Genomic DNA, 10,901 nt, shown 5'->3' on the forward strand with positions numbered 1-10,901 from the left:
TATTAAAACCTGCTATAGCTAACGCACGAACAAGATGAATTTCAATATATTGAATATAGTTATTCAAACTGGAATCAAGCAGGACACAGGAGATACCACCGTAATCTTGCAGGAAGTGCTAAGACTCTCTTTCATGCACAAGAGAAGGACTACTTGTGGTTTTATGCCTCTTGCTAAAGACAGCATCACCTCATGCACCATGCTCAATCTTGACATCACACCAAAGAAACAAACCAAAAACCATGTTAGTCTGTCCCCTTCTTTTAGACAGTGGTTGCACCCACAATAGTCAGTTTCCAGAAACTTCTCTTGGTCCTTTTTAAAACGATTTGAAATGAACTGCTCTGAGTTTTGCCCTTGAAAATTTATCCTGTATCTGTAACTATTGCATTTAAATAAAATTCTACTTTACTAAACAATGTCAGGACTGAGTATGGAGTCTGCCGGTAGCATTTAAAGGGTTTTTTTTCCCAAAAGCACGCAACATTGTTCTAACTCTGCTCCCACTTATGTTAGAGCAGTTGGGGCCAACACTGAGCTTTTTTAGAAGCTCCAGTCATGGAGAACACCTCTGGAGTTACGCAATTACAAGGGGCTGCAAACCTGGGAAAATATTCATATGTCTCAGGTAGGTGTATTTACAGCACCTAATTTAAGTCTCAATTCAGCTTCCATTTATGTAAATCACTGGCAAAATTTTCTATAAGGAAAACAGTTTCCATAAGGAAGGGTAAAATTGAACTCTTTTTTTTCTCTTGGCCATTGTGTACCAGATCCTGCAAACACTTATGCATGTAAATAACTCTGTGCTCTTGACCAGCCCCATTGAAATCAATGGTATGGTTCACCTGTGTAAACGTTTACAAGATTGGGGACAAAACGTGGACCTGCAAAACTGAGTTCTAGGCCTGGAATGGAAAAACAGTGGTGTAAAGAAAAGGCCATGTGTCTGCAACAGTAGAATGGACAGTATGCCTATTTCCTGATTGGAACAAATGTGTAGGTTTGTATTTCTTTAACTGTTATTGGCCCAAAGGACTGAGTTTTTAACTCAGTGTTGAATGCTCAGAGCATAAGGGCAAAGGGTGAGCTAGAGGCTGCAGTTGTTACTTAAGCAATAGTGAGCTGTTCCTAGGAATAAGGGAAAGGATCAAAACTGACAAAGAGGTGTTCTTGCAGATACAAAACAGAAGGAGATATGGCAAAGAAAGCCATGCACACAAGAGCAAAATACTTCTGGCATGGATAAACTGTATGTATCAAGTGTCAAATATTATGAACTGCCATCCCAAACTATGCAAAGTCTTACATTTATCTTTACTCATGTGAGGATTCCTATTAACTTCAGGAGGGATTGCTCATCTGAGTAAAGGTACTCAGATAGGATGAGGGCCTAAGGCTGTTATAAGTTTGTATTCCAATGCACACATACTGCTTTGCTGAGATAAAGTATTTAAATGTGAGTGTTAAACTCAATTCTTTGGATGGAGCTACTGATCATTTTAATTTATTTGAAGTCTACATCCAAAGATCTATTTCTATTTTTAAGATGCTTGGGAAATGTCAGAACCCTGCAAAACTCCACCCTGGCTTACCATAGGTTAGTGGTAGGGCAGGGGGGAAGGACCCTTAGGTGAATATCAGAGGGAATAAAGGAGGATATTTGGGGGGGGCAGGGGGGATTGTGCCTCCTAATGTAGAAATTCTGCACCAAAGATTCTTTCTTAAGAAAGAAGATCAAAAGAAGAAAAACACTGGGAGCTGGCTTCCCAGCTTTGCTGCCAAACACTCTGGAGGACTATAGGGAATGACATCACAAGAGGCTGAAAGCTGAGCTGCTGCTCTCAAAGGATAGCCAGGGCATATTGATCCTTCTGTTCAGTTCCGGGTTGGGAATATAGCTGCTCAGGTTTCAACCACTTGTGATATTATCCCACTAATTCTCCACACAAAACAACAAGACCTCATATTTCTAATGTAAAACAAGTCGAATTTGAACTATACAAATATAATTTAGAAGCAATAAAGTGCACAAGTAGTCCCATCTATCCCTTTGCAGTTCACCTTACATTAGATCCTCAGGTGCAAACATCTCAGCAGCATTAGATGTTGATTTCTTTAAATTCTTGCAGACCTTGGGGCTTCAGAAGAGCCAGATATGTCTTTTTCAGGTGAAGTCACCCTCCACATGTGGAGAAGGGAGCCTCCAACTGCCCTACCCAATCTTCTTTGCAACAAGAGTGAGCAGCAACCTGACCAGCATATAGTAGCAAGGAATGAGTCACCAGCTAGTTAAACCCTGTCTTCCCCTTCTGTCTTTAGTTCAGCCAGGGCAGGACTGATCAGGCTTTAAGGTAACATTTTGCAAGGTTCTTAATAAAGCTTCTTTTCATTTTTTGAATGTTGATTTTTCATCCTAAAAAGTTCATTTCTTTAATCAGTTCAAATTCTTAATGATACTTAGATTAGGAGTAATTACAACGCTACCATGCAGAGTTAAATTGAACCTCATCTTCTTGTCTCTTTGCAATTACTTTTTTTTAAAGTTGTCCTACTTCCTGGATTTCTTTTCTTAAACGTACATTTTATAAAAAGTTGGGGCAGGAAGAAGGGGAATATGTAAGTATCTTGAATACAATTTCCCCCCACAGGCATTTATTGCATAGAAATTCATTGTCTCTGACCAAGTGTTCTCCAACACTGCCCACTCACGCACTCTAAACTGGAAAGAAAGCCTCCTTTGGAGTGACAAGAATTCCATACAATTATTGCATAATTAATATGATGACATATTTTCTAGCATTGTGTAAAATCTCGATGCACTTAGGCTAATTAAACCAGTGTGTTCATTCGTTATGGGGGTTAGTAATAGGATTTGGAACCCTTTGTCTCTAGAAATGTGGCCCAAATGTATTACCACCTAGAAGCTGATGGCCTCTGTGCAATGAAATGATGGTCACAGCTCATTTTCTAATGGATAAATCCAGTTTGTCAAAAGCCACCATCAACACTGACAGCACTTTTCTTTTTGATAGTTTCAGTGGAGAAGCAAAGGGCTTGACTGAGCCAGAAAACAGAATTATTCTTCCCCACCCCCCGCTCCAGGGCAGTCTAAAGACAGGAAGATTCTTGCTATCCATGCTGTTTGGGGGTAAAATGACTTCACAGTCTGACCCTGTTCTGAGCTCTTACTCATTTATAACATGGGACTTTAAAAATATGATGACATGATGTTTGACAATTGGTCAGATATTGACCAGTACTGGTATTAAACACTAATAGCAACATTTTGAACATCCTAGCTGAATTCTAACAACAACAAAGAATCCAAACATAATATTTTGTGGCTGTCTAGGGAGTTTCAACTGTTGATCTCAAAATGTTGTACAAACTGTAGGATTATTCTCATTTTAGACAAGATAGATGAGGCACAGAGGCCCTAACTGACTTGTCAGAAATTACATAGTCAGCCAGCTGTAGAGTCAGAAGTGGAAGCCCCACTGATCAGCACTACATCCCGTTAAATTTCTTGCTGTCCTGAAAGGATTTGCCAGGCCTTAAATACAAATGATCAACAATGGCTCTCCCTCCTTTCTCCGACTTCTCCTAGGCAGTGCAGGAATTAGCTGTACTCTGATGCTATTTTCATAGATTCTAAGGCCAGAAGGGACTATCATAATCATCTACTCTGACCTTCTGCACTTTGCAGGTCACAGAATCTCACCTACCCACTCCTGTAATAGAGGAATGACAGTGGAACTGGGAAGACTGGCTTTCCTGGCCTCTTTTTAGCAGGACACAGCGCTACATTCTCTCAATATCCAGCAGCACCTTAACAAGGACAAGGAGCCCATTTGATGAGCTCAGGTAACGTGAACAGAGCCAGCACTAGGCATAAGCAGACTAAGCAATTGCTTGGGGCCCTGAGAGCAGTTCAAGGGGGCCCCCATTCACTTTTTATTATGTGTTGGAGATGGGAGGGGAAATATTCCTGGTTAGGGCCCTCAATAGGCCAGCACTGGCACTGCAAAACCTCTACTTCTAAACAGCAGCGGGCCACGTGTCAAAATTCACTGAGTAACCCAGAGCGTTCTATGATCTTGTAGTAAAAGGACTCCTCTTTGTAAGTCAGTGGAGGGGGGGTTGTTTTTCAACTAGAGTCCATATGTGTGAAGGGTGGGCTGTGGCAGGGATGGGGGAGAGAAGGAGGGGCTGCTATATCTAGAAACAGTAAATGGGACGGGAAGGGAAACTCCCATTTAAGCCTTTTTTCCACAAATGCTGCACTATTACAGTGCATGTTAATATTACTTTAACAGCATAAAGTAATATTAGAGTGCACTGTTATAAAGTCATTGATCTGACCAAGTTGTGTGATGGTAGAAGAGTTACTCAGGCAAGAGATTTCTAAAAGTCTATAAATTAAATATCCCCAGAAGTGGACAGAGCAAGTTAAATTTGTCACAATAGAACTGGGAAGTCTGGCTTTCCTGGCCTTTTTTCAGCAGGACATAGCTTTACACTCTCCAGACATAACCCCATCTGAAGGTTAACAGACCACCTACTTACAACATTCACTATTTACTCTTCTGAAGAGGCGTATGCTATTGTCCCACTTCAGGAACAGTAAATTACTTGGTTAATCTAGACTAAGGGTACTCAGAAATCATAGTACATGGAATTTCAGGAGGACTGACTAAAGCCTATTAAATATCACAACCATACATTAATTCTTAGAAGTTTCTAATATGTTGGGAAAGAATTTTCAGTCTCTGCCACATTGATTTGTCTTTAGTCTCACTTATGGAAAGTGATTTTGACTATGCATAGTTTAGTTTGGTTTTAGGTTTTCAAAACCAGTTTTATTTACCTTAGATACTATAAATAGATAAGACATTTTTCCACTCTAGTTTTCCTCTTTACATCTCAGCATCTCAGTAGATATGTTTTGGCTCATGGTTTGCTTTGCAACAGAGCCTTTCTGAAAACTCAAGGGAAGTTTGAGATGTCAATTACTCGGAGAATCAGTACTTCCACTTCATGTTTGATTGCAACCAGCAGAAACATTGGGAACCTTGAGCTTGTTTGCATGGGGATAAAGGCTAAGACTATCATCATCACTACCAATAACCCCTTACATGTTCATGGGCATTCTTGCTTTCAGTGCTGGCTGCAATCATACTAAACACAACTCTGTTGAGCATCAGCAGCGTTATTCTCTCCCTAAAAGGTATTTACCTTTTATCACTTACTTTCTTTGGTTGAGTTTCATTAGATTGAAACCATCAGTTACTGGAGAACCATGCTACTAATGCACTGTGTACCTTCCTTAGGGAGCTGAATGACAAATCTGAACAGCTCTTCTCTACAAGAAAACTACAGATTCACCTCTTGAGCACTTGCTTATAATTACCTAGAAGTTTGGTGGGATGGAGGAAGAAAGGAGAGAGAAATTCTGTTCAAATATGCAAGAGGCAAATCCTAACACTTAAATGGACCAGGGGAACCCAAGGGCCTTTCACTTACAATAACCCACTTATAACTCACTGAATGTAACAGGGATTTGTTTACTCTTTTGCTTGACTTGTCTATTAGAGGCAAACAGCACTATGATTGTTAGAGATCTACAGGTACCCCGGGAAGTCCTTGGCCTTGAACTTAGGTAAGAGTACTTCGGTTTCACTCCCTTTAAAAAGAGGGTTTATCTTAGTGTTTTAGAGCAATGAACAATCCCCTTGGTCAGAAAACTGAGGAAGGATAGCCACCTATTTGGAAAAGCTACTGCAAAGAGGGGAGTCTGCCGTCTAGAGGGACATAGGTTGCCCTGTTGCTGACTCTACAACATATTATATTCTAACCTGAATGTAATTGACCATGTTCCTATGCTCCTTCTAGACTTTGGTTTATAAGCGTTGTTAATCTACAGCACACTAGTAATTTATGGCAGTGCATTGTCTTCCTCAGTTTGTAGCGTTTTTGCACCTTCAATTCCGACCAAGAAAATCTGCATTTACACTTCATCTTTATTTCATTATTAAATCCCATCCCCATTTGCTCGTGCTATTTTTGATCAAGAAAGGTATCCCGCTCTACCCCCTAAAATAAGCAGCAGGGCAGCACTTGTCAACTCCAGCCAGCGAGGGTGATAGTCCAGTCCAAAGTGCAGCAGCCAGGAACAGAGACACAGGGCGCTGGGATTATTTTTGTTTCCAAAATTCGGAATCCGAACGAGAGAATAGGCTCGTCCCTGGCCTGGTTACAGCGGGGTCACCGCGCCCCCCGGGGAGAGATGGCTTCCTCCTAGCGACGAGGGGCACCCAAGGCGTTTCCAAAGCAGCAGGTGTCTCCTCCTCTAGCCCCCAAGGAGCCGTGACTCTGTGGGTGGTGGAAAAGCGAGATCTGGGGGACTGGCTGCAGGGGCCAGGCTCGGTCAGACGGAGGCTGTACGGCAGCACACAGCCTCAGCTATTGCCTCTCCTCGCTGGCGTGGCTGGGCGCGCTGCCCTCGAACAGCTTGGGGCTCTCGGCCAGCAGAGGGGCTCGCACCTTGTGCTTTTCCTTGAAGCGGCCGGAGTGGGAGATCTTCAGGTTTCTGCGGTTGGCGCCGCCGCCGCCGCCAGGCTTCTCGCCCAATTTGGGCTCGCTGCTGCTGAAGTTGGGCTGCTGGTTCTCCCGACAGTCCGGGCCGGGGGGCGCCGGCGGGAGGGCGGGCTCAGCCGGGGGCGCCGGCGCTCCGGCCACCAGCCCCTCTTTGGCTTTTTTCCTGCTTCTGGTCAGCGCTTTCCACCAGGAGCCCGTGGTCGCGGTGCTGTCAGCCATCTTCTCCCGGCGCCCAGCCACCGCCGCCGGGGCAGGAGGCAGCCGCTCCCTGCTCCGGCTCGGCTCACCTGGGCTGCGAGCACTAGCGAGGCAGGGAACTCCCCGGGGCGCTCGCGGCGCGGCTCCTGTGCAGGAGGAAAGGAGAGGGAGTGACAGCTGCCAGGGCAGGAGAGCAGAGAAACTGACCAGGCTGGGCAGGAGGAGACGGAGAGGGCCCGAGGCCAGGCTGGCAGGCAGCCTGCCCTGCTCCGAGTCACACAGGGTGTTCTCTACCCGGGGGCTGGCTCTGAGCCCGAACCTACCTGCTGACTAGATGCCAGCCGCTGCCACAGGAACAGGGCTGGGCTTGAGATCCCCTTCTGCCCCAGGTGGCTCTATCACCTGAGTGGGTGGGGACACTAACTGCGGGAATCAGACGGGGGTTGTGGTTTCCAGAGATACTCAGGATCACAGCACTGGAAATAAGGCTAACGCAACGAAAGATCTTATTTCCAGCGTGCCCCTGCAGTTCCTGATGGATCAAGCCACCATCACTTAGGTCATTAGGAGCACACCAGGCTTCCAGACCGGTCCCTATTTTGCAGGGATCTTCGTATGACAGTCAGGACAGACTCGGTAGGCGAGGTACTATTTTGTTATGGACCAATTCGTCCATCTGCCTAGTCTATTTCATACCGTGGGATCAGCAGGGCTACAACATTGCTGCAAACAACTCCAGACTGAGGACGGACAAGTCTCTGCTATTCTGTCATAAACCCTAGAAGTTCTCACAGAGTCTTAGTATCGCAAACCACCACCATTTCCCTGATTTAAAAGATAGGGTTGATACAGATTGACTAACCTAAACACAAAGTAGTGAAGAGGGGAGTAATCTATTCATCTGGAGTCCATAAAAGCCCCTGCTTTGGAGAATTAACCCTACCCCAAGTTTTTGCACGTGTGCAGATCACTAGTAACTGGGGAGGGGACTTTGCTTTAACTTTTCAACCAGAGAGTCAGACACGTAGCAGAAGTCAGGAGGGCTTCTTTGTTCTGGGAGAGCGAAGCCAAGGGTCTAGTGATAGTGCCACTATTTTCACAAGTCATAGCTCCTTTCACAACACTTCAGGACTTCCACTAAACCAGAGCGCCAGGCGCAGAACCAGGCCAGATAAACGCTGAACTGAAGTTTAGATGGACTTCTTATTCAGGTTTTATCCGAGCCAAGCTCTCCCCTCCCCTATCTGTGCAATTGATCCTCCGCCAAAGGTTATTCACCTCTCGATGCACATAGGGTTAACTGCACACCCACCAATGCCCCGAGGGTCTGCATCCCACAAGATCCTGCCCTCCTGCTTTACATCGCAAGGCCAAAGCCACCGAGAGAGAGGGCGAGAGAGCCATTACAGACAACGCCCGTTTAGCCCCAACTTGCAAACCAGAAAGCGCGCACACAGCCAGACTCAGAGCCAGGACCGCAACACGAGGCTTGCCTCTAAAAGTGGCGTGAACAGAGAGGTTAAGAATGGACAGGTTCCTTGCTCGCTAGCCCGGGCTTAGAGCAGCGCAGGCCGGACACCAGCGAGGCATAGGGAAGGCGCAGAACAGGATCCGCTGCTAAGTGGCTGCAGCCCTGGCGCCCCGAGCAGCTGCCCCCGCGCGCAGCGGGAGACCCCGGGGGGTTGCCGGCGCCGTGTGTCGTATTCCTTGGTAAGGGCGCGCGGGGCAGGGCAGCCAGCGGGCCCCGTGTGCCCGGGAACCAGCCAAGTGCCGCTGAGTTCGGCCACCAGCGGCAATCGGCTCCAATGGGGCCAGTCACCTGGGGAGGCAACAAGTCGGAGGGTGCCCGGGCCCCAGCTGGGGGGAGACGCCGGGGAAAGTTTTGCAGAGGGGCCGGGCCGAAGCCGGCCGGGAAGGGCGTGGGGCTAAGCGCAGGCCCCCGGCCTCGCGAGCGCCCCACTGGCAGCCGCCCGCTGCGGGGCCACAGCAGCGCTTGGCTCGGGGCGCCCGCGGCCGGGGCAGAGCAGGGAAGGCGCCCGGCGGGAAGCAGAGGGAGGCACCTGCGCGCCGGGGCAAAGCCGGGCCGAGCTCTCACCTGGCGGGAATCTGCGAGGGCCGGCGGCGAGGCTCCCTCCGCCCTAGGGCCCGCGCCTGCAAGGGGCAGCCGCGGCGAGTGTCCCTGCGGGGCGGAGAGCGCAGGTCGCCGGCTCCCAGGGGAACTCCCGCTGCCAATGCAACAGGCTGCGGCCAGCGCCGGGGGAGAGAGCCCGGGGCAGACCTTCAGGCGCCCGCCCGCCCGCTTTGCAGGTGAGCCTCCCAGCCGCTCCTTAACTGGCCATTCGGGCAACATCCGCCGGAGGAGCCGCCCGGCCCCTCTCCATCCCTCCGGGGCGGCGGAGACAGGCTGCGAGGCGGATGCGTTTCAGTGGACACTTGGTTTGGCCCGCCCGCCTCGCTTTCTCCAGCCTGCCCGGCCGCGTACCTCGCGTGTGGGCAGGAGGCAGGTGGAGGTGAGCCCATTGGCGCTCCCCCCGCGGCGGGGAAGCTCATTGGCTGCTGCGGAGCCCGGCCCGGCGGGGTGGAACGGCGGCAGCAGGGCCGCTCTCCGCGCCCGGGAGCCGGAGGGAGGGAGAGGGGCTGTGGCTCGCGGGCTGCCCCCGCAGAGCCGCCGGCACCGCGCAGCCTACAGCTGGCCTCGGGGAGATCAGGGCCCCAGTTCTAAGCAGGGCGCAAACACGCGGGGAGAGAGCGCCCCGGCCCCACAGAGCTCCCGCCACGGCTGTGACAGGCGGCGGGGGGAGGAATGTGGCCGGCCGAAGGCGACACATCAGCCCGAGGCAGGACTGGAGCCGCCAGGCAGTGCAGCTCCGCGGACGCCCTGGTGTCACGGCGACAGGACGCATCCCGCCAGTGGCAGGGACGAATTTTCTCTTTTTAAAGCCCAACGTTTGGTTTAAAAGTAGAATCCTTCCCTTCTCCCCCCACCCCCAATGTTTAATGAAAATGCTCTTGATTACAATGATTCAAGTCTCGCTGTGTGTTAGCCATTATACAGGCATATACAAAGGCACTGTCTCTACCCTTAAGAACTCACAATCTTTTAAATTGTGGTTTTACCCCAGTCCTTTAATTGGATCAATGTGAGTGGACCTTTGAAAGCCCTATTGATGGCAGATGTAGATCCGATTGCAGCACTAGGATCAAGACAAACACAGGTGATGGGTTTGAGGAGACCTGTTAAGCACAAACATTATTTTTTGGTTAAATTTCTACTATGGCCCAATGCCTCCTTCTACTGATTGGCAGATTTCTTGCAGGCATCACAGCAAAAGTGTATCTTAGAAAAAGGATTTGAAAGAGAAGAGGGTAGTTGCCTTATGGATTAGGTCAGGTGCTCTATAGGTATGTAACAGAACACATGGCTATGAACAATGGACAGTTGTTGTCAGCTAAATTACCTGACTTGCTATAGATCCCAGTCAGCTTTTCACATGTAGTGCATATATGCACATGGCATGCTTTTCCAGAAAAATTAATATGTTGTAGTATTGAAGAAAATCTCTAAATCCATTCACTCTCACTCTTTAAAAAATTACTGCAGTTAACACCCCAAAAATAAGAGAAAGCATGCAATCTAGTAATACCAGCAGAGCGGGTGGGAATCAGGATTCTGAGTTGCTGTATAACCTTGGGTAGGAAGTTGACCTGTGCCTCAGTTTACTCAGCAGGGAAAGGGAAATTGTTTGTCTATACCACTGGTTGTAGTGAGGATCAATTAATCAATATTTGTTTTCTGAGTTTTATCAATGTCATTGTCACTAAGTAATGAATTAGACCCATATGGATAGGCCACGCTAAAACTCATGGGAAGGAGAACATTTGCTAGAAATCATACCTGGCAGAAGCAGGCTTAGTAAAGAGACATCCTACCCAATAGAATGGCAGCAACAGGACGCTTGTGTAGACTGTAATCCATTGGTAAAAAATCAGAAGGATCTCAGCCATATGGCTTAACTTGGCTTTAGCCAGACTGCTGGTGAAAGAGAGACTATCTTCCTTGTCATCTTTTGGTTCTCCCCACCTCTAACAATCCTGCCCATGTG

General features: G+C 48.2%; 1 protein-coding gene across 2 annotated transcripts; it reads right to left on the minus strand.

Annotated features, from left to right (window-relative positions):
• Positions 1-6,005: 6,005 nt before the first annotated feature.
• PRR15 (proline rich 15) lies at positions 6,006-9,237 on the minus strand. Of its 2 annotated transcripts, none has more exons than XM_084618760.1 (2): positions 8,894-9,237; positions 6,006-6,944 (listed from the first exon to the last, which is right to left on the minus strand). In XM_084618760.1, the coding sequence occupies exon 2, from the start codon at positions 6,817-6,819 to the stop codon at positions 6,466-6,468; it is 354 nt and encodes a 117-aa protein (XP_084474886.1). In that variant the 5' UTR covers positions 6,820-6,944; positions 8,894-9,237; the 3' UTR covers positions 6,006-6,465. The 2 variants fall into 2 exon arrangements, with proteins under 2 accessions (XP_084474886.1, XP_084474887.1); XM_084618761.1 differs by lacking the exon at positions 8,894-9,237 and adding an exon at positions 7,122-7,194.
• Between the last annotated feature and the right edge of the window lie 1,664 nt (positions 9,238-10,901).

Source organism: Lepidochelys olivacea, assembly GCF_965140295.1.
Source record: "Lepidochelys olivacea isolate rLepOli2 genome assembly, chromosome: 2".
NCBI lineage: Eukaryota > Metazoa > Chordata > Testudines > Cheloniidae > Lepidochelys > Lepidochelys olivacea.